Source organism: Athene cunicularia, assembly GCF_003259725.1.
Source record: "Athene cunicularia isolate RWA chromosome 23 unlocalized genomic scaffold, athCun1 chr23_part1, whole genome shotgun sequence".
NCBI lineage: Eukaryota > Metazoa > Chordata > Aves > Strigiformes > Strigidae > Athene > Athene cunicularia.
The window spans coordinates 4,994,647-5,019,353 of record NW_020799130.1 but is presented as its reverse complement, the minus strand read 5'-3'; the positions used below and the strand labels follow the sequence as shown (position 1 = coordinate 5,019,353).

Genomic DNA, 24,707 nt, shown 5'->3' with positions numbered 1-24,707 from the left:
TTGGGGGGGGGGGGGGAAGAAAAGTGCTAGATTGCTTTCAGCTGTGATGGTGCAGCAAAGAAAAATGGTAGGAAAGTAGGGAATAGAAACACATCTCAATCTACATCACCTCCCAGCACACAGGGTCACCAGCCTGGAGGTGAGGAGCTCCTTAGCACCACAGGGCAGACTGGTACTACCAAAATGAATGCTCGAGATGCCACCAACAGGCAAAAACCCTACAATCACCCTCTCCCCCCAGCAGGATGGCTCAGATGCTCTGGCAAAGTCCCAGGCAAAAGTTCTCAGCTCCCTGGAACCATGGAGCCATGGAGACCCTCTGAAGCCCTGGGCACCAGCGTCTGGCAGCGCTGAGAAAAGCTGCTGAGCCCTAAGGAGGCCTCCTCGGGGCTGGGATGGAAAGAGCCGCTCCTGCAAAGGGGAGTCTGGGATGTGGGGGTGTTGGTTACTGCTCTGTGGCTGTGATGGGACAACTCATGGGCATGCCAGCCTCACAGGGCACCTTTCTAATTCAAACTCCCAAATTATGGGCAGTTTAATTAGAGAGTTATTAACCCTACTTATATCCAAGGGAAACGCTGAACAAAGGGGAACCTTTATTGAGGGAAAAAAGGTAGGTAGGTGGAAAGGAGAGAAAAAGTAAAGAGTAGGAGAAATAATTAAAAAATGTCCCATTTTTCCCTTTCCTCTCCCATGGGCTGAGCTGATGATAAGAAAAAACCTGGGCCCTTGCTGAAGCTCCACCAAGGGCTGTTTAATTTCCCAGCACAGCCCAGGAGCTGGCTGAGCACTTCAAATTCATTGCAGCGATATGAAGTGCCATCAGCCTTCCTGTTAGCTAACACTTGAGAGTAGTGCTGAACTTGAGGCTTGATTTTCTCACAAGAAAAAAAAAAAAAGAAAAAAAGAAAAAAGGAAAAAATGAATTCTCACACTTTATTATAACTTTCAGCTGAGGACTGAGGTCCCTCAGCTAGTATCCTGTGATCCACAGAGTCCCCCAGTCCCTGAGACTCCCTGGGAGTATAGAGGGCCTCTATCAACCTCTCCTCCCACTGCTCCAGATAGTATAAATAAATAAGCAACTATTCATTGGAGCAGAGAATTACCCGTGACGCCATCACATCTCAGAAGAGTGCCATAACCAGCTAGCTACCAAGTTAGTTTCTCTTTAGCCCATGAATTATTTATTTAGCCCATTTTATACAAAATGGAATAGCTCCAACAGGAAAGACCAAGAGAGACAAAGGCTGACTATATATCCTTGTGATTCTGGCACCCATCTAGGATGTGGATTGAAAGGATATTTAATGATTTGAATTCAGCAAACCAGCTCCAATAAGAGAGATTTATTATTTTTAAACTTCATGCCTAAATACCCTTAGCCCCATGGTTAGGACACTCAGGTATGAGGATGAGGCCAGCTTGGCTCAGGTCCTTACTCTGAATCAGACCTCTCTTTCTCCACTTTGGACCAGGAGTTTTGTTCTGGACCCAAAGACACCCAGTCAGACAAGAGCATGCTCTCCTGTACATTTCTGATTCCAGTGAATCACTATTGTTTTAAAGTGAAAAACTGTTTCACTGAAAAGTAGCCAGTGAATCCAAAGGGTGGCCTCACGGAACTGGAATTTAGTTTTGGACCTAACTAGCAAAAAGACAAACTGACTCAGTCAAACCCTGCTGCTGCTGCTGCTGCCTGTCCATCACGGCACATCGCATCTTGGCTGACAGAAATGACCCATCTTTGCTCAGTTACCACAGCAAAATCCCTACCTGGATTCCCTCCAATGACAATGAACACAGAAAATAAGCCCAAGTAAATGCCTGGTGTGAGCAGGGGGTTGTTGGTTAACCTATGGTCTGTGTCACCTCAGGAATTCAGCGGTGATCCCCACAGTGGGAAGAGTCGGGGGGGGTGGGGGGTGTCCACCAGGCATTTTGGTGCTACCACATCCCCAAACAAGTTCCTAAATTGACTGGGCTACACGCATCTGGCTTTGGCTAAACTGGGAGGGCATAACCTTCATTACGCAGGGGGGTGTTGAATGCAATGTTTTGGGCAGGACTGCAGCCACCCCGTACTCACGGGAAGGACTCTGGTCCTCAGAGGCATACAGCGGCCGCCTTGGCCACTTCAGATGGCTGAAGGCTGGTTATACACACAAGTCCTCCTCTCTGCCTTAGCTTCAGTGCTGTCCACAGTAAATCACACTCTCTCTTTCGTTGCTGCAGGATCTGGGCAGAGACAGGAGCCTCTGCAGCCTGCAGCTCTCCACCCATCACTTCACTGCACCTCTGCTTTGACTCAGCTCCACCCTGAGCAACGGTTCGGGTTGACAAGCTCTGCCAAAAGCCATCAGTGTCACTTCCTTTTTTATTTTCTTTCACTGGAGGCCACTGTCCTTGTGCAAGGCAACGCCATGGCTCTTCCTTCCCCATCCAGGCTGCCTGCACAGGCGTGAGGCCAGAAGGCACTGCACAGGCAATGACAAACCCCCCCTGTGAGAATGAGTTTAATGCAAAATACCAAAGGACCGATTCATAGCAAGTGTTGCTTTCTTTCCCCTTCTACTTTTTTCTACTCTGCTTTCCGTCTTCCTTCATCCTCATTTGGTTAGATAAGGTAATACCCACACACACTGATGAACAAAATAAGCCTGCAAAGCTCCCAGCGCAAATCCCCCAGGTGCACTGTCTATCTATGCACAGCACCCTGCACACACACCAGGAAGAAATTCCAACAAAGTAGGGATGCTGCTATCCTTTTGGGGAAGGCAGACTCAGCAGGCCGGATTCTCCTCTGACCTAAGTTTGCATCATTTTAAGGAAGTTAAAAGCCTGAGGCTTATTTACACCAGCTGAGAAGCTGAGTTATCATCTTGGGAGCAATTTGGAGGGCAATGATATTTATCTTATCAGGGTTCTTCTTACAGTTTGTGTTTTTAGACTCCTTAATTAATGCTGGCAGGATTAAATGCTAAAGTTCTTCGGCAAATTTCCAGTAAAATCAACACCACTTTGCCTAAGTAAAAGCTGGATATGAATCCTACAAGGAAGGACTCACAGCTACTTGTTGCCTTACAAAGTTCTGGCTCCCAACTTAAAAAATAAAAAAAATAAAAAACCAAACCAAACCAAAACAAACAAACAAACAAACAAAAAAAAAACCACATAGCATTGCTTCCTTGGAAACAGTGGAAAAAACATATTTGAAGGAGCAACAGAGAAACTAGCAGGCAGGGAAGCTGGATTTAAATAGCAGAACAGTTCTATTGAATCCTAAGCAGGTAAGTGGTCCTCACTAAGGACTGTTTACCAAAAAGCTCCCAGATTTGAAATAAACTGGCTGTATTTAAATAAATTCAGGGATCAGTGGAAATTGGGACCCCACCCCAACCACTGCTGCACTGGAGGAGTACACACAGTATCAGCACAGCGCTCTCATTACTCCTGCTTATAACGATGAATTACCGGCTGCTTAAGCTCTTCTGATGTTGTGAGGTCTTATTCTGGACTTAAAGCAGCTTAAATACTTGTGTTGTTTTGAGAAAGGTAAAACTCTAGTGTTCCAAAAGCACTTAAAGCAGCTTAATAGGGACTAGAAGTGATTTCCCAGTTAAATTTAAAGAGAAAAATTAATTTTTCAGAATATCCATTATCATATTTTAAAGGTGGCAGAGTTAAAGCAAAACAGAGAGAACAGAAACATTAAGATTCTTGGAAAAATTATCCTGTCTGTATTGGGCATACACCATGCTTTTTCTTTCTCTTCTTAAATGTGAAGAATTAAACAATAACGACAAAAACCCAAAACAAATGACCAACGGCATGATCTCAGCATCCAAGGCAACACTGTGATACAAACATTCACAGCTTTCCAGGACTTAAGCACTTTCATATTCCTCTCTTAAAATAATACGCAAGGAGAGCAACAGCTAGTCTATAACTAGCAGACTCCCATTTTCCTGTGAAATGCACTCACACAGAGAGAACCAGCCACAGGTCAACACTCTTCGTCACAGATAAACCCTTGAAATAGGTTTCATGTGTGACTTAAATGATGCACAGGCCTCGATTTAGGTCTCAGCATGGAGATGATGTCTCCAAGTGAGACTCTATGAGGAGGAAAGATTTAATTTATATAATTTATTGGGCAAAAGATTTCAGTTTTTTTAAATTTTGTTATTAGCTTTTATACTAATTGACTTAAAGATTAAAAGAGAGAATTTGAACATCTAGCCTGCCCGTATTGATACAGGCTATAAAATATTAGCCATCTTCTGGATCAAAGCTATCAAAGCTTGCATTAGCCAAAAATTAATCTTCCAGAAAGGGACCCAGGCTGGATTTGCAGATTTCAAAATGCAGAGAATTAGAATATTTCCCATTGAGGCTTGTGCTAAGACTTAATAGCTGCACTGTTAATAAAAAATAAAAAATAAAAATAAAATTAAAAAAAAAAAAAACAACAACAAACAAACCAAGCTCAGCTAATATTTCACCTGAATCTGTCAGTCTTTTCATTCCAGACCTCTTTTTTTTCTTTTTCACCTTTCCCTGTTAAGTTAAAAAGCCCTTTTGCTCACAGCGTTTTGTCTCCTGTCTGGACCACTGGGTCCTTTCCTGTTCCCAGCAACACGTCTCACCCCACACTGTGTAAGGGAGCGGGCAGCAAATTCCTGAGGATAACTGTCCTCATCCCATAGGAGGTTTGTGACATTCCAAGAGTACAGGGACCAAAGCCTTCTCCCAGCAGTGGCTCCACAGGGATGCTCGGACCTTTTCCCTCGTCCCAGATGCTATGGAAGGGCCCCAGCACACACAGGGTGCAGGGACATTTTGCAAATCTGTATGTCAATCTGCCCTGCTCTAACAGCAGTTAATTCTTTTGGAGCTTTCCGCCAGTTGGACCTGCTCTGTACTTTCCAGAGGAGGCTTAGCGGAGCGCTGAGTCTGCTAGAGCACTAATAATAATAAACGGTGCAGCCATAACCTTGCCTTTAAGGGCTGAGGGGGTAATGCATTTAATATATTAACATGTTCAATAACCTCAGTCCCTGTCATGTGCTGATTTAAGGAACTGCAAACTAATTTATTAAAGGAAGACTATGGCTGAGGACATGAAGAAGTCTGGTGTCTGGAAACTGTGAGTGGACTAGACTATCAAATGGATATCTTCAGCCAACAGGCACTGATGTCCTTTACACAAGCACCTTCTAAATTAAAATCAAGCTCCTTGTCCCTTCTGACCTCCAAGCAAAGGCAGCAGCATTGACACAGTGAGCTGCTCCATACACTTTGTCCAGAAATTTTAAGAAATTTTAAGTAAACAAGACATGAGTCTGCTGTGAGTATGAATGAGAACAGAAAATAGCTGTGGAAAAGGATAATGCCTGCACAGGAGGGGAATTCATGTGCTAACTGACCCACATCCCCACGTCACTCAAGCCAAGGAGTGAAGAAAGGGGCTGCACTTCCCTCGAGCATCTGAAGATAAGTGACAAGGGAAGGCTGGTGGTTCCTGGGTCCCCTCTGGGAAGGTGGTCAAGGGAAAAGCTCTCCCTGACCTTCCTGAAAGGGAAAATTGTTAGACTGCAAGATTTTTCTTCATTTCCTTCCTGGTAAGAAAACAATGAAGAGGCCGCTTAACTTCTTTTAAACAACCTCTTGGAGGCCACAGTAACAAACCTCTTAGGAGAGTGCTACCACAGTGGAGGTAGAGACACCTCATTAAAGAGGCACGTTTATATCTGGTCCAGAAATGTAAAATCAAATAAATCTTTACAAACCAAATTTCCAAGACTGCTGTTTCCATCAGCTAAGTGAGCACACAAAAATCTCATGGATCTGCTTTAAAATAATAATAATAATAAAAAAAAAAAAAAAAATCCTGCCATTCTGTAACCCAAAGGAACAGCTTCACTTACAGTGACAGAAATGCACAAAAAGCAGACAAGCAGCATAATTAGTGAAAAGGGGGAAAATATTTCAAGTTCTTTCTTTCTTTCGCAAAACTTTTCCTGATTCTTGGAACGAAGATACGGATTTTCCGGGGCCAGTGGGGAGGGGGGAGGTACACATTTTAACCAGATAAAGATCCTCATTAAAAATAATAATAAAAAAAACGTTTAACTGCTTCCAGCCTACTTGAGAGTTTAGAGCATTAGATCATGCTGGAGAGATCTACCACAGCCAAAAGGAAGACAGCTCCATAGATATCCCCCTTGAGTTTACGCTGAAGGCTAAAATTAACTTTGGAAAGCTGTTTTCTAAAAGAGCTTCAACTCAGCTTGTATTTTTGCAAGTGCAGTCCGGTAGTGAGAGCTCCAGCTTCTCCATTCTGCAATTAACTGTGGTTGCAAAACTGCACACCAGGAAGGAGGATCCTAATGAATCAGGGCACAAACAAACTTATTTTAGACTCCGCAAAATAATCTGTGAAACATCCAGTTCTGCAAATCTCCTGGACCTCCAGCTCACACTCCATCACCAACAGCAAAGATTCTGTAACCGGACTTTAACCGCTGGTTTGATCAGCACACAAGGCTGATCTTTTTCTCACTCTCCAGTATTTCTTCCAAAGGTCCTCGTGTCTCCACCATCGGCAAAGCAAACAGCTTTTTACCCAAGTGCTGCAAAGTTCCATGAAGTACAAGCACGCCCACAGGACACAGCCAGGGCTCTGACTGCCACCCCCTTCCAGAAAAAATTCATTTTCATGCAATTCCACGTTATCATCATGCAACTCTTTGTCCTGAAATCACTGATTGGGGAAGTTCTGCCCCCTCATGCATTCATAGGCAAATGCATAGTGTTTGCAAAAAACACCAACTCTGGGTTGTTTTTTTGAAGGAAGCATTTCCATGTTACCTTCCTCATGCAAGTTTCCTGCAAAGCTAAAGAAGGGAAGTCCCTTGGAGGCAAGTGTCCATCTGCAATGAGCAATCAGCAGAGTCAGTGCTGACAGTTTGTGTGCTTCAAGGGAGCAGAGATGAAGAGCAAAGCAGCTAGAGAGATGGTGAAAAGGATGGTTTGATCACAGTATCCTGAATATAAGCCTAACAGAAGCATGGTGGAAAGCAAGATGAAGTGACGGAAGAGGCTGAATTGATTCACTTCTCAAAGAAAAACCTCCAAGCTAAGTAACAAAAGCAAGAGGGAAAGAGAAAGAAAATGAATCAGAAATAGCTCCAGGCTGGGAGGGAGAGAAAGAACTCTTGCTTGGATCTTCTGCATGTCTCTGACGAGAATTTGGCCTCAAATTCGGTCTCACTTCCCCATGCTCCCATATGCCTAGTGATCACCAACACGTTGTTACCCAGAAATCGCCCGCCAGCTTTACCAACAAAGCCGTCAGCTCCAGGCACTGCCCACCCTGCGTCACCCAGCGTCTGGGTCCCTTATCCAGCACAGACAAGCCCTCCATCAGCACTTCTGCCCACGCAGCACCCAGTGCCTCACCCCCACCCCCATGCTGGGCCGCTTCCCACTGTTGTTTTGGGGTTGACACTCTTCTCGAGTAATTAACTCTCCCAGCTGTGTCATCTTCTGAGATTTGCAATGATGGAGCTACGGACAATGGACACTTTACGTATTTGTCAAACTATAATGAAGAAACTGAACTCGACATCCTTATTGCAAGACTTGCTGCAACCAAAGATTGAGGGGAGATCTGTCAAACCCACAGTGCCAGACACTTAAGAGAAGTTAAAGGGATCTGGGCCCCCCTGACACTTTTGAAAACTTTACCCACAGTCTCTTCGAAGAGACATTTTTTTGCACGTGGTCTTGCACGTTCCTGATAAGAGAACATCCCACATTCACTGAGGCAATGATGAAGGTTCCTTGCAAAGAGAATCTGGTGGTAGTGAGGTTGTGGATCATTAATGACTAGAATGTCCTGGAATGAAGGTCTTTAGAGAAAAAGCCTATTGATATGATATAGAAAATGTTGAAGCTACATGCAACTGCGAAGGATGAAATGTGCAGCGCAAACAGATCTAGCATAAAAAAACCACCGAAAGACTGTCTCCAGGTGCTTGTTCATGGATGTTTGCCTGACCCAGGAGCTTTCGCTCTCATTCTGGGGTGGTTTTGTTTATAAATCCTTGACAGCAAAGCTGTATTTCAGGATTGTTCCCTTTAAGAATCACAAACAGGATGGCACAGATGCTCTGCTGCAGGCTGGCATGTGCAGCCAGTGCTCTCCACCACAACACGCATCAGCTCAGTGCAGGACTGGTCCTCTTCTGAAAATTTCAGTCAATTTAAGACTCCCTCATCCCCCTCCCTCCGACTCCTGGGGTTTTCCAGACCCTGGGAAGGCTTTCCCTTCCCCTTTGCCAGTGCCCCCAAGAAGACTTGTACGTCAATATACTAAGCAGAGGAGCTAGGAGCTGACTGTCTCTTACCTTTGGTTTTAAAAGCAAAGTTACAGTACTTGCAGACATATGGCCTGACGTCTGTGTGCGTGCGAATGTGTTTCTTCAGCATGCTGGGTTTCTTGCAGCGAATTCCACACTCCTCACATACATACTTCCCTCTTCCACGGCCTCGCACATACACATACTCTTCGTTTGATTTGTACCTATGAGCAACAGGTGTCATGATAAAAAAAAAAAAAAAAAGAAGATTCCCACCTCAAAAGTAGTCACAACTTTCCTGAATTAATTCAGCATGTTATTGACACCACCGGTCTGATTTACCATTTGCTAGCTCTGGGTAATTAGGCTAAATTTAAAATAACGTCAAAAGCTTTTGCCCGGATGCCTACTTCCTCTTCTGGAATATGTTCTTGTGTCCTACATCTGCTTCTCTATACAGACAAATAGCCCAAAGTCCAAAATAAGTCACAGAGTCACCCAAATGTCCTGATTTTCCCCATCCTCAAACACAAACTGAGGCACTCATAATAGTCTGCATAAGACATGTCACAGTCCAGCCTGGTTGCCTGAATCATCTCTCTCTCAGCCAATGCTCTGTTTTAAAATATGCACAGTCTGTCACTGTACTATGCAAAGTACCGAGAAAATAACATCCCAGCTAAACCTCTTGTGATACAACCTTTCCCACCCACTGGGACAACAGTGAAAGCCACCTGAGAAGACTGTGATGCCACACTGCAAGCTGCGGTCCCTGCACAGACTCCTGATAGAATGAGACACCCAGAATGGACACAAAGAGAAGAAAACATAATTTAAAAAAAATATATTGCGCTAACACTAAATGTAAACACCGCAGACTCCAGGCTGTTTTATCTTTGGCACAAAATCATGACTTAGGTTTACCCAAGAGAATGAGATTGGTCATCCTTCCTTCACATTGTATACTCATTTATTTTCTGTCCACGCATTAGTACATAGGAAAGGCTACATGATGAGGGTTTGAAAAATATTTCTGAGACTGAGACAAATCATTTAGCCTCCTGACGTTTAGCAAATGGAGTCTGTAATTTCCTTTACTTGCAGCACAAGAAGAATAAGGTAACACAAAATTGGTCCTATGTATTTATAATGCAAACCAAAAAAGATCGTTTAATACTGAGTGAAAAATACATAAAGGTCATGAATCCAGCCCTGGACTGATAGGATGATAATGGCATGGTCTGCACAGGATGCATTCAAGAAAATACATCTCAGTTACCCACAAGTGTGGATTTAAAAGCAGGTAAGTCACACTGCATGAACCCCTTGATGTCCCACCCAGGCAGAATGCACATGGCCTTGACTCCATTTTGTTTCATTCACGTAGGAAGTGTACAGGTAATTTCAGTTCCACATGGGTGTTCTACCACACCTGAAATTCAGAATAATCTTTCTGGGAGATTGAGAAATTCAGAATGATCAACCTGGCAAATGTGAGTTCTGGACTAAACCCTCCCTCTCCTGCCAAGTCCTGGTCTCTCTGACTCAAGGTCTTAGCTGTAAAAGACAGGCCGAGCCACTTCTTTGCTTCACAGGAGACATGTGAGCAGATGCTTAAAAGATGATGAGCTGCTCATGCATTAAGGTGACGAGGTCACAGATCTCCTATGCAGGTTCAGACACAGACTAGAGATGAGAAGACAAATGGGTGTCTATAGATAGCCCCAGTCCAGCCTGAAATACCAGTACCAGTCTAACTAGGTCTTGGTGTCCAACAGCCACATGTAGGGGAACAGCCTGTATTTCTGTCCTTTAGCATCAGCAGAAGTTCTCCAGACCATAACAAGGGTCATCCAGTAGCCCAGATACTCAATTCTGTCTCCTCTAACTGAAGCCACAGCGATGCCATCTACACCGCTGCCTTCCCCTGCCCCTCTCCCCTGCAAAAAAAGCCCAACAAACACCACCACCAAAACCCCTCCATCACAAGGTTCTCCTTATTTAGCCAGAGCTGGTGTCTGAAGAGCACACACTGACTTGCCAGCTTCCACCCCAGTATGTCCAGCTATCTCCATTTAACCACACAGATACCAGGGTACCCATAATTAATTGTTAGGGATGGCCAACATCCCTTCTTCATTAGTCAGTGACAACGGTAAAGCAGCAAAAAGAACCCAGGAATCCTGAATTTTCTCCTTCTGTTCAAATTTGTATTTGAGGCTTCCTTCTCGCCCTCCTTTCCTTCCATCATTATGCTGGTAATCACCTTGCCATTTAAAAAATGAAATTGCTCCTTTATCAGCCTTGTACTTGCACTACCCTTAATTACACTCTCACATGGAAATCTCTAAGCATGTTCTTTGTGTCCAACAGTCCCTTCATCAGCCTCATTAAAGCTATCGGGGCTGGCTTTTCCTGGATAAAAAGGGACACGTGATTTAATCTGAAATTAGACATTGCCGTTTATCTGACACTCTGTGAGACTAAGCCATCCTTTAACACCGATATTTTTCTACAGCTCTTTGAGACCATGTGTAAAACACACAAGGAGAGGAGAGAAACAGAAAAAGAAAGGTAACCTAAAGAAATACTGAACCAAACAAGAAGAAGAAAGCAAAGGAGGTGATACTGCCATAACACAGAGAAGGCTGCTGCAAATGCCATCTGTCTGCATTGAAGGCTATAATATGTTTATGGAGATAATTACTTCAATATGATGCTGGTTTCTCTGTGGATCTAATATGCTCACATGATTTGCATCAGAAAGACAAATCAATGACAGCTCACTTCACGTGAAGATTTACCCTGGACAAAGGATCTTCCTGCTCTGCAATGTTTGCTGTAACCAGATCCCTCTAATATCCACAGTTGGAGTTTGTGTCAGCAAAGCTGGGCTTCTCTTCCCGCGCAGTACTGTGAATTCATAATCCTGTAGTTAGCAACTTGCACCTCTTACAGTGTCACAGCTCCCATCTAATACCGAGATGATTTGAAATTCAGGATGCTCACTGGCCATTATGGGCTTGCAGACTAACTTAGGAAATTCTTTCAAACAGACACACACACAAAAAGATACAAATTCAGTTATTTGATGCAGTTTTCATAAGGTTATTTGCTGTGTTCTGCTAGCAAATGCACATCTGTTGAATTTTGTGCAACCACTACAAACACTTTTCAGAGCAAGAGGAACTGGCACCATGGCAGCATCGGTGCTACCGTAGGCAGTACCAGATTCAGAGACTTCATGGCCCCAAATCAGCCCTTCTGTGTCAGGAGTCACAGGAAACTAAACAATGGGAAACCATGAACCTGGGGAAAGCTTTGCCGCAGCTCTTTCCCTTAAACATAAAACCATGAAGCATTTATTCCTTCACAGTCTTTAGGAGGCTTAGGTCTTCATATTTGCCATTACAACTATCTGACTATCCTTCTTAGCCACAAACACTTTTTTTTTTTTTTTTTTTCCCCTCAGCACTGTGAGCCACATCCAAAATCTTCATGTGGCTGAAAACCACACGATAAAATCTTGGAGAGCAGAGGGGGAAGGAAGTTTGGTGGTTCACAGGCAGGAAGGGAGAACAGGTTTCTGGGGGACTCATTGCTTCACTATGAAACACAGTTTGGCTGAATCCCCCCTTTTCTCCTGGTTTCTACAGCCACCAGGATTTTACCTTGCCCCGCAAAGTCTTTGCTGATGTGACCTCGCTGGTCCCAGCCACAGCCCTTATATTATTTGCAAGTCACCTGTAGGCAGCCTAATGCTGTGAATTTCCAGAATCTGAAGCTTCACCATGTATTATGGTAAAGATCACCCCTGGTTAGCTCTGCAGCAATTGAACAAGTATTTCCTTGACTGGTTTTGACATTTGCTAAACTCACTTGTTTGCTTTTCGGATTTCTGGTGCACAGTAACAGGAACTGGATATCTGATCCCTTTCCTGTGCCGCAGCACTTAGCTCACAGTCGAGTGAACCAAGTAGCTCCAGTTGTTGCCTTGGGTGTAAGTCTGATTTTACTGATGGCACATTTTACCTGTCATCAGGCTGCCCGCTCACCTGGCTTGGCTATCCTTCCAAAGTCCAGACAGTCTGCCCTGGTATTAACTAATCCAATTTGTGTTTTATGGCACCTGCAAATTTTGGCAGATCGCAAATAAATGTGTAACTATTATAATGTCACTGATCCCAGTAAGTTTATTGCCTTTCTCACAGCTCCCTACTAGATGATTAGACCACTGCTTCCACACTGACACCTCCAACACCCACTCTGAAACTGCATGTGCAGCAGAAGTCCTCAGCCTTACGCAGGGCATACCCTGGGGAAACACGGTGGGACACCCCCCAAGACCCCTGCCTGGGTTAGGGATCACCACAGAGGTGTGTCCTTAAGGCCAGGCAGTTGCTGTGAAAACTCCCTTAACTCAAGCCAACCTACAGAAGAACAAACAGAAGGATTTCTTTCAAAATGCAGACCAGACAATGTCATTTCCAGGTTTCTACTCGCACCATAAAACCTTCTAATATCCCAATTTACCAGACAGGGATCTTGCACCAAGACAAACAACGAACTTCCGAAAAATGATACAGAAGGACAGAGAAAGAGCTGGGTATGGATATGGAGGACCTGGCACAGAAATCCCCTCTTCCCTGCCTGAAGTAATGGATCTTTTGCAAACAGCACTTTGCCAATCTACAGTGAAACTACAGAAGACAAGAGCCTGAGCTGAATGAGCCCCCAGCACCCCCAGACTGGACATACGCCAGGAAGCTTGGTACGAAGGTGTTACTGTGAACATCATCTTGCCCTTGAACTAGGTATCATGAACTAGGTATCAGCAGTCAAATAAGATTTAACCCTGACAGAGTGACACTATCCAAGATGAGCACCTCACAGGCAGCAAACCTTGGGGTCCTGCCTGGTAAAACATTGGGGCAGGGACTATCTTCTGCCAAGGGTAAAACACAGCGCAGTGACTCCAGCACAGAGGGCTCTTTGCCAATGCAGAGGAGCTGGATGGATGTGCCCTATCAAGAGCCCTCCCTCTTCTCATTGATAATGGAGAGCAGATTAAAAAATTACAAACACAGCTCTTTCTCAGGGGTGCTGCTGTGATCAGCTTCCGCACACATTTCAGGTCCACGGCTGCTTGTAGCTGCAGGAGGGAAGGGCAAAGCAGAGAGACACCATGACAAACTTTCCAACCAGACATTTGGTGCCTGATTTGAAAACCTGCAGTTTTGATTATGCCTCTTCCTCACAGGAGCAACAAGAAACACATGAAAAAACAGCTCATCTCATCCCCGAGTTTCTGTGGCTTGTTCATAGAATCATAGAACTATTTAGGTTGGAAAAGACCTTCAAGAACATTGAGTCCGATCGTTGACTTAGCACTGCCAAGTCCACCACTAAACCATGTCCTTAAGTGCCACATCTAAATGTCTTTTAAATGCTCCCAGGTATGGTGCCTCAACCACTTCCCTGGGCAGGCTGTTTCTTAACAATCGTGTTGGTGAAGAATTTTTCCTAATACCCATCTAAACCTCCCCTGGCACCACTTGAGGCCATTTCCTCTTGTCCTATCATTTGGGAGAAGAGACTGGCCCTCATCTTGCTACAACCTTCTTTCAAGCAGTTGCAGAGAGCAGTAAGGTCTCCCCTCAGCCTCTTTTTCTCCAGACTAAACACCCCCAGTTCCCTCAGCCGCTCCCCATCAGACCTGTGCTCCAGACCCTGCACCAGTTTCACCAGTTGCTCTTCTCTGGACGTGCTCCAGCACCTCAATGTCTGCCTTGTAGTGAGGGGCCCAAAACTGAGCAGAGAATTCAAGGTGCAGCCCCACCAGTGCCGAGTAGAGGGGACGATCCCTGCCCTAGTCCTGCTGGCCACACTATTCCTGACACAAGCCAGGGTGCTGTTGGCCGCCTTGGCCACCTGGGCTCACTGCTGGCTCGTATTCAGCCGGCTGCCAACCAACACCCCCAGGTCCTTTTCCTCTGGGCAGTTTTCCAGCCACTCTGCCCCAAGCCCGTAGCGTTGTGTGGGGTTGTTGTGACCCAAGAGCAGGACCCGGCCCTAAGCCTTGTTGAGCCTCATACAATTGGCCTTGGCCCATCGCTCCAGCCTGTCCAGATCCCTCTGTAGAGCCTGTCTGCCCCCGAGCAGATCAACACTCCCACCCGGTTTGGTGTCATCTGCAAACTTACCGAGGGTGCACTCGATGCCCTCGTCCAGATCACTGATAAAGATACTGAACAGAACTGGCCCCAGTACTGCGCCCTGGGAACACCACGTGTGACCGGCCACCAGCCGGATTTAACTCCGTTCCCCACAACTCTTTGGGCCCGGCCATCAGCCAGATTTCACCCAGCAAAGAGTGCGCCCCTCTCAGCCACGAGCAGCCAGTTTCTCCAGGAGAATGCTGTGGGAAACGGTGTCAAAGACTTTACTAAAGTCCAGATAGACAACACCCACAGCCTTTCCCTCATCCACGAAGTGGGTCACCTCGTCACAGAAGGAGATCAGGTCAGTCAAACGGGACCTGCCTTTCATAAACCCATGCTGACTGGGCCTGACCTCCTGCTCACCTGGTACGTGCTGTGTGGTGGCACTCAAGACGATCTGTTCCATAACCTTCCCCAGCACTGAGGTCAGACTTGCAGGCCTGTAGCTCTGCGGATCTTCCTTCTGGCCCTTCTTGTAGATGGGTGTCACATTTGCTGACCTCCAGTCAATGGGACCTCCCCAGTTAGCCAGGATGGCTGATAAATGATGGGAAGTGGCTTGGTGAGCACCTCCGCCAGCTCCCTCAGTGCCCTTGGGTGGATCCCATCTGGCCCCACAGACCTGTGTGTGTCTAAGTGCTGTAGCAGGTCACTAACCATTTCCCCTTGGGTTACGGGGGCTTCATTCTGCTCTCCCTGCCTGTCTTCCTGCTCAGGGGGTTGGGTACCCTGAGAACAACTGGTCTTACTTTTAAAGACTGAGGCAAAGAAGGCGTTAAGTACCTCAGCCTATTCTTCATCCTTTGTCACTATGTTTACTCCTGCATCCAATCAAGGATGGAGATTCTCCTTTGCCCACCTTTCGTTGCTAATGTATTTATAGAAACATTTTTTACTGTCTTTTACTGCAATAGCCAGATTAAGTTCTAGTTGGGCTTTGGCCCTTCTAATTTTCTCCCTGCATAACCTCATGACATCCTTGTAGTCCTCCTGAGCTGCCTGCCCTTTCATCCAAAGGTCATAAATTCCCCTTTTTTTCCTGACTTCCAGCCAAAGCTCTCTGTTCAGCCAGGGCAGTCTTCTTCCCTGCTGACCCATCTTTCAGTACATGGGGACAGCCTGCTCCTGCACCTTGAAGATTTTCTTCTTGAAGAATGTCCAGCCTTCCTGGACTCCTCTGCCCTTCAGGACTGATTCCCAAGGCTCTCTGCCAACCAGGCTTCTAAACGGGCCAAAGTCTGCCCTCTGGAAGTCCAACGCAGCAGTTCTGCTGACCCCCCTACTTATTTCTCCAAGAATCAAAAACTCTATCATTTTGTGATCATCAAAAACTCTATCATTTTGTGATCACATATGATCATATATTCATATATATGGAAGAAAGAAGTAAAGTCTAAATAACCACATGCTCCTTTGAGAAAAGGTGACACCCAATGGTTTCTATAATTTGTGTTTTTAAAATAAAGTAAGATGTGGGTAACATGGTTTATGAAAAGAAGGATTGTCAAGACACAGTATGGACTGGCAGATAAAGCAATAGATGAGGGAGGAGGAGACTGAAGCAGAAGGGGACACCTCCAGACACAGAACAGGGCAGCTGGACTGGCTAAGAGTCATCGCCATCTCCAGCTACCGAAAGTCTATAAAAGAAAACACAGCTGGTACTCAGCTCTGAATTTCCCATATTTTGAGATAAACTTCCTTTCCAACCCAGCAGGCACGGGCTAAATTCACATTGTTACTAGATACAAACACTAAAGGAGGAAAACACAGATTTACCCATGCTGCCATCCACATTAACCAAACAAATATAATTAAAAGTGTTGCTCAGATTTTATGGGCCAGGTCCCAGGTGTGATTCACGTCTTGCAGAGGAAGTACCCACTAGATCAAGCAAACCAAAGTCAAGATTTACTTCTTTCCCTTCACGGATCACTTGCATTTGGGACTAACAACTGCAGAAGCATCCCCTGGACTCTATAAGTCAACCTGGTGAGATTATGAGCCCACCTATGTGAAAAGAGGCGTGGTGTAAATGAACATGGTTGTGGGCTTCTCCTGTCCATCCTCCCCAGCCTTGTCACCTGAGAGAGGACGTCAGTGGGGCTTGGGGGACCTGCTGAAAAGTGAAGGACTTGTCAGGAGGGCAGGAGCAAGGAGACATTCCTCAATTTTTGCAGCTGCTCTGGATGATGGCTTGTCAGTGTGACAGCCCGCCAGCATTGGCACCAAAGAGCAAGTCTTGCCACGATTTCCCGTTGAAATGGAACATTACATCTCTGCACAAAGTGAGCAGGATCACATTCTGTCACAGGTAGCTGGGGGCAGTGCATTAAAACTTGCCTGTATTTCTTTTTATGTAGAGATGACAGTGAGTACCACCTTTAAAACTAAGCCCTTCATGAAGATGCTATGCCAAGCCCAGAAGAGGACTTTTGTTCCAGGCCCAGAGCTGCTTTCCAGGCCCTAGGCTCTGTAAAACTTCTCATGACCAAGCAATGATATTGGTAAACATACATAGGTTGGTAACTCATTTCTGTAGATTTAAATTTACTACATAAAGTGGGAACCACTTCACAAACACACTTTTGTGATTGTCTCCTCTGTGTTACCAGTTCTGGACTTGCTGGCACTTCATACTTATGTCCCATCCATGCACGGAGCAGCACACCAAGGATTTGCCATTTATCAGGGAATATCTTTATGAGATAAGTTGGAAAGCATTGAAGAGGAATGTATTGTTAGCAGATGAAAACCCCATTTGCCTATGTCAGGAGTCAAGGACATCCTGTCACTGTTCTTAAAATCTACCAGAATTGACTAATCTTATTTAGAGAACTGAACAGATAGAGTTACATAAGCACCAAATATTTTTATTTCTATATGAAGTCATATCAAAAGCAGATCACACTTTTTCAAAGGAACCCTTTAAAGAATTTTGCACAGGTACGTCTTCAGCCTCACCACAGTGCACCAACTGAAAGAGGAAGATGTTGCTTACGATCAAGCAGTCTGTTTAAGTAAGAAGATGGGGTTATCAAAGAACCATCAGGTTCTTTGCATGTAAAAACCCTCTGTGGTGTGTGCCATGAGGTTAGCCACTGACTGGGGGCAGGCACACCACTCCCACAGCCACTAGCACACGTAAAGCACAGGAGAGCGTGGCTGCTTGCATGGAAACCAGGACTCCTTAGCAGTGCTCCTGTCCCACAGCAAAACGTCCCCTTGGCTTCCCAGCGATGCTGATCATGACTGCAAAATGCAGGTCAGTTCACCAAGAAACCCTAACGGCAACTTCAGGAATAGCTGCAGCCCGCTCATTTCCTCTCTGCGGGAAACTAAGCATAGATAGGAGGAGGAGGAATTTTATGGCTTTGTCTAATGAAAAAAAAAAAAAAAAAAAAAAAAAAAAAAAAGCCTAAGTTACCCTTTCTGCTTTTTATAATATCCCTGGTGGGTCCTCACAGCTCAGATTTTACCTAAGGCAATTTTCCACATTTCTTTGAATGGGAAACAATAAAGTGGGTGTATCCCCGCAGTGTGCTCCTTGTGATCACAGCTCTGTCAGCACGACCTCAGTGGCACTGGGGCTGCGCGGGACATGCCAGCTGCTTCAGAAGTGATGCTAGCACCATGGGTGGTCAAGGCTCTATCCAAAAGCAGATCAGTGATTCTCCAGCCTGGCTACAAAAAATGAACACTGCCAGCGTCCATATATCATTGAAAAAAGCCACAGGAGTTGTTTCCTATAGCACTGCCTTGTGACAGGGCAGCCAGACCACCAGGACATGGGGAGGTCAGTGTAAAGGCATCAAGTCAAAGGAAATCTCTCTTGATGTGAACAAACCTAGACTGTGTCTAGGTTTTTGCATTTCAAAATTCGAACAGTGCCAGCAAACCAGAAAAAATGGGAGGGAAACAACAACTCCGGAGACAGATGCAAAGATGAATTTGGGAGGAAAGCATACAAAAAATGAATGAAACAAACATCACACTGAACCATAGTAAAAGTTCTAGGGACAGGCTGACGAACTGGAAAGATGTATGTGATGGTCAGGAAGGAGAGCTGTTGACAATTATCCTAAGAACTACACAGTGAAACCAAGAAGTGGAAAATTTAAGCTAAATATGAACAAAGATGGGCAATGTCTTCAAGGGGGTTTACCCTGCACAAAACCACGGCATGGATTTAAGTAGTATAATGCCGCCTGCATGTTCAGCCTTTAAAACACCTTTCACTGGACACAGCTTCTTGCTGTAAATTCACTGGAAGAGGTGACAAAAATGTTGACACCTCTGTAACTCACACAGAGCGGTCTCCAGAGGTGGGCAGACAGAGTGAAAGCAATACAGAAAATATCCACACACAACCCAAATCCACAGAAGAAGTTTTTTACTAGCATAAAAACACAGGCCAGAGAATGACTTTTAATGGCACTGCTCCATCAGCTAAAGCAAATCTTTTTGTCAGTAGAGCCTGTTTTGACTGAAGAAGTGTTGTGGGCTACAGGGACCAGAGGACCTATGACCGCAGGAGCTGGTCTGCACTGGGGCGAGGGCTCCACCAACAGCTGTATCTGATCCCTGATCCTGAACCCGGCCCTTGAGCAGTGTGGGACCATGGGACTTCCTTCAGTTAAATTAATCCAAGACAGAGCAAGCACAATACCAGCAAACATCGTATATGGAAGTAAAACTGCAAAACCGGTGCGGTTTTATATTACTTCTCTGAACGTTATGCTTGAGTGAAAGCTCGATTCAATTTTGAGTTGTGGCATCAGACCTCTTCTAGTCCATTAGAAGTAAAATTACAGTTATACTCATTACGGCTTTATCTGCTGTTATACAACTTCATTCTCTCAATGCTTTAATCATTTAATTGTCATTGCAAACCGCTGTAAAAGCACATCTATTTCAGAAAATAAAAATCAATGTAAATAGTGCTACGCTGCTTTATACAAGCTGAAAAACCTGGGTTTGATTACTAAAACGTAATTAGAGATGAAGCAAGACTGACAAAATGAAAGTATGTTCACTGCAAGGTGAAAGTATTTCAGTGGAACATGCGTGCATCATCCCTGCCAGGTGGTCAGCTTTAGCCACCTAAGCATGAAGAAATGTTGAATGATATTGATTGTGTGCACAGGATAATTAGTCCCTTCTGGGTTTCCTTTCCATTAAATCCAACGGCAAGAGCAGAGAGGTAATGCAAAAACTTCCACAGTCTCTCACTTCTTGTTCAATGATTGGGCCATGTGTCCCTATCCTCAGACGATGATATGCAAAAGTCAAATGGTTATTGCAAAGCACGTGCAATCTAAAAACCGCATCCCACCTCCACAGTGGCATGAGCAGGAAGGAAAAAAGAAAATAATCAGCTGCTGCAGTGTTTTGCAATGACAGGGACACGATGGCAGCATCACAAAACATCACATCTGCCTTCCACCTCTCCGTGCACATTTCCGAAGATTTCCCGGTATGTTATTAGAATAAATTAATGCTGCATGACTGCTAATGCAAAGCTGGGCTTTATTTCCCAGCACCAGTCAGACAGGTTAGGTCACAATACAAAAGGCCACATGGGTAAGCACACACACTGTTCCCAGGGCACTGCTCCAACACCACCTTTCTCTTTTGAAGATCAAATACAAAAAGAATAAAATAGCAAATTAAAAAAAAAAACAAAAACAAAACCAACAACAAAACCAACCGCCACAAACTCATACAGCTGATTCATAAAATATGCATAGAGAAAGTCTAGCCTGGAAATCCCCATAGATGACCCGTCCCAATTCCATTTCTTCCTCCTTCACCGCCATCAGAATTGATTAAACAATTTCCAGCGAATCTGACATTAATGACTCCATCTGACTCTAAGTGAGTCTCGCCTGACACAGATACTTCTTGTTCTCAAAACAGCTCTTTCTGCAACTATTTTTCTCAGTACAGTGAGTGATTCTGGATGCCGCTGCTGTTTTAATTATAGGCTGCCTTCTTGTCCTTCTGTTGCTTGTCATGTCAAGGAGGAAGGACCGTGCTTAACGGCCTTACTCCAGTGTTTTATTCTAACTGCACTCCCTGCAGCACCTGTATTTTTGGAAGCATATCAGGGTCTGTAACACTTGTTAGTCCTAAACAGATCATCAAGTTCTTGAATTAACTCTTTTGGATTGAGATCATTTACAGCTCAAGAATTATTTCAAACTGTACTGAGGATGCTGAACAGAAATATCCAATGTACGAAACAAGTGCCTGCTTTAATATATTCTGCCCACTCTTCTTGTTGCATGGTTTGTAGCTCCAGGATCTGTCCCCAACTCTCTGTTTTGAAGCTCCTACCAACATACTCTGTAGAGTTTATCTTAAAACAGTTATAAACATTCAAAGCAGTTATCATTATAAGGATCTGGTTTCTGAGATGCATAAACATAAATGCACTTTGTTGGTGCATTTCTATGTGCCTGTATAAAGAACCACCCGTTTTTAACAACGGCACACTTGTAGGGTACACGATACCTCGTTGTTCAGGTCGGATATCATCACATTGTATCTACCTCCACATATATTTCAAACAGCTTTTTTTCTACGCCATCTACTGAAAGGTTGATGCTATTAATTACCATTTTTTTACATTTCTTGACTTTTTCATTTGAGAAGCAGAATTTTCAGTAGCCCAGCAGAAATCCAGTCCTCTTCAAAGTCAAGTCCATTCCTTACAGTAATCTTGATTTGAGACAGTTATCACTTACATGGGTAAATCCTACCAATACTTCAGTCTCTAAATAGTCCATTTATTAACTGCTGGAATGCACACACCACAGAATTCAGTAGATCCGTGATGTAACAGTCAGTGAAGTCTCTCAATAGTCATATTCTGGCAAAAAAAATCTGCTTTCTGGAGTGACACTTTCATGTAACTTAAAGTTTATTCCATTTGTGGATGAATTTTCTCTGGTTTTCAATCCCCTCCTAGTTCAAGTGGGATACACAGAGGATGCTCAACACCTCTGGGCCTGATGGCTGTTCCAGAAGGTTTAACTTTTGAGGATTTCTTCCTAAAGCCGCCCATCTTCTGAACACAGTTGTCTCCTCCTCGAGCTCTCTGCGTGGTGCCTGTCCATTCTGAGGTGTTCACGGCGCTCTGCTTGCTCCATTTTTGACCCAGGTTTAGTTTTTGCCGGACGCCATGTCATTAAGATGCAGCACAGGGGAGTGCTGTTATCAGACTGGCTCCGGTTACCTAACATGTGTCAAGGTGAAAAAGCTTAATATTCCTGCCATGGAACAAGGTGAGTACCCCTTGAGTCCAGTGACTATGTTACAGAAATGCATTTTCTCTTCTGTCACCACATCTGATACAAGCCTTCTTGTTCTCCAGCCTATTAGAAACGAATAAATATCCCATTTACAACTCACACCTCAAAGCACACATCCATGGGTCTTGGGGACAGGGACAGAAAAAAAAAAAAAATCACTGCTGCCCCTGTATGCTCTCCATTGCTACATCACTTAGTTTTAAATTATTAGAAAGTGGAATCTCATCATTTCATCATTGAGAAACAAACTCAACTGACACTTAACAGAAGGCTGGGTTGGAAACTTTTTCTACTCTTCTGTCCAAAATTATATTTACATTGTTTCATCCAATTGCTGATTAATCTTCTGCAAGTAATTCCTCTGCTTTCAGAGATCACTGACCTACAAATGGAGCTGTCCCATCCATGATCACTGGAATTACTGGTAGGCAGGCAGGGAAAAAAAAAGAGCCATCTCAGTTTTGTAAGGTCTTTAGCATAGAAAAACTATTTTATGCTCAGCCTGAATGCTAATTGCTTTTGTGGTGAGACTTATAAAGCTGATACCTAATGAGGTTGGTTGCTTTTTTGTTAAAAAAAAAAAAAAAATTTTTTTTAAAAAAAAAAAAAAAAAAAAAAAAGCAAAAGCCATGCTGCATAATTTTAGACTCAAACACTGTTGTGCTAAAAAAGCCCAATTTCTGCACATAACAAAAAACAGTAATTAAGAGGCACACCACACAAGGGAAATTTAACTGCATTGTTCTGCTACTGCTCTGCAGTGAGGACTCGGAGCCCAGCTCCCCCGTGTCCCGTTCCTTGTGTGACTATTTACTCCTCTGCAGTGGGAGGATGAAGCAGGGTACAGCGCTGCCAGACCCGAATGGTGCATTTGGAAACCACTTCATGCTTCACTAAGCGGGACAAGAAGCAGCAAAGAAACTGAGACTGAGATCAGCAACATCCAGTGTTAATTCATAGTTCCTAAACATATTTCATGTACTAGAAACAACCTGCTTGCCAACATTACTGGAGAGCTACAAGCTGCAACACGAGCAGACCAAGTAAATGACAAAGGAGATCTCGGTAATAACAAGCAACAGTCGAGTTAAAAGAATTGAACTGACCAAATTTATGCATCAATAGCTTTTCAGCCGTAAGTTCAAACCTTGCACCAAAAGGATCGTTTCATCCAGATCAGGACGGCGAACACAGCCTGAACCAGCGTTTCCACACTGCTGCCATGGACTAGCCAGGGCTGTTTGTCCATGCTACTGCAGCTTTGTGCCAGTAAGTCCATCAGCCCTACTCAAAACTGGGCCGATTTAATCACTCTGGACTTCTGTACTGGGTTTCATTTCACGGCTTAGACACTTCTTGGAGATGTTAACTGCTGTTAGCAATCAAGTCTACACCCTCAGCACTAAGTGTCTCGATTCTATGCCTTATGCACTATTTCTAATTTCAGTATATATTACAAATAAAAAATATCTGTATAAATAAATAATAAAATATAATAAAATAAAATACATTTGCACTTGAAGTTGCAAATTCCATTAATCCTACATATAAGTTTATCCACTTAACCATAAGTCTTACAGATCTGACTAGAACTTAGCTGATGATCTTTTAGATTTTGTTTTTAATGTTGACAAGCTTTGGAAGAGATGTGAAATGACATTTCCAAGTTTTGTTGTTTTTTTTAACATTAATAAATGCATTTTATGATGAACATTTCTAATCACACAAACGGGCCACTGAGTAGAGCGGTTTGGCATTCATTAGAGTGGACAAGACATGAACTGCAGTCAGAGATACAGAACCGGGTATTTTAATAGCATTAGCAACTTGAAGACACTTCCACTGGCCAAGTGCCCCCGTCCATTGCTAGTGTCCTTTGTGCTGATGGAACGGATATCCTGTCTTACAGGATCCTTGTGTCTCCTTACTGTTTGACCAGGCCACCTCCTTAAATCCCCTGAGTAGTCCAAGTGAGAGAAAGGAATCTTATTTGAGTAAAACTTGTAAATTATTCCACAGGATGAAGAACAGGTATTTTCTGGTGCAGCTGACTCACTTGAGCAAATTTCAAGAGCACCCTGCAAGCAGCAGAGATGCTACTCCTTTCCCTGAGAGAAGGTTGTACTGTCATACTGGGATCACTGGTTACTTCCAGCTTCCCTTTAGTATCAGCCAACTTTAGTAATGCTTATCATGTTATTACTAGATATGCACAGACATCATAAGAAGAACTGATTCTTCTATACAAATGAGCTGTAAAATGGCTCAGACTAAACCCATTCACTGATGGATGTCTGCTTTGTCACATCAGTTTTCCTCTTGTTGTCTCCTGGGGCTTCAGCCCATCCTCCTTACATGTAAGCTTACTTCTGAAAGACTTCAACAAGAATGCTTTTACAAGTGACCTCCTTCATTCCCACTGCTCAGCTGGTGATGGACGTTGGAAGCATCACAGGAGGAATCCGTAAGAACAACAGGAATGGTGACAGAAAAGAAAACTTCCTCTCAAGTTCCTCCTCCTCCACTATTAAGCACTGGAGAAGTTCTCCTTGGGGAACACAGTCTCCCTCTCTAGTTCTGTACGAAGAGGCTGCAGCGCTCCGCTCTCAATGAAGGTGTACGGGGGCTTGAAGGGGGTTGCTCTTCAGGAACTGTTTTTATCCCCATCCTTTTGTTACTTAGCAACAGAAACCCAAACACTTCTCCTCCAAGTGTAGAAGGCTTCCAACAGCTCCAGCAAGAGCCCTGCAGGGAGTCTTGAATTTTGTTCACTTCTTCACCAGTGACATGAATACCCATCCATA

General features: G+C 44.2%; 1 protein-coding gene across 3 annotated transcripts in view; it reads right to left on the bottom strand.

Moving 5' to 3' along the window:
* HIVEP3 (human immunodeficiency virus type I enhancer binding protein 3) overlaps positions 1 to 24,707 on the bottom strand; it is a 99,551-nt gene that overhangs the window by 17,963 nt on the left and 56,881 nt on the right. For all 3 annotated transcript variants that reach the window (XM_026863273.1, XM_026863275.1, XM_026863274.1), the window contains exon 5: positions 8,415 to 8,590. In XM_026863273.1, the coding sequence (XP_026719074.1) occupies positions 8,415 to 8,590 (176 nt within the window). The remainder of the gene's footprint in view (positions 1 to 8,414; positions 8,591 to 24,707) is intronic.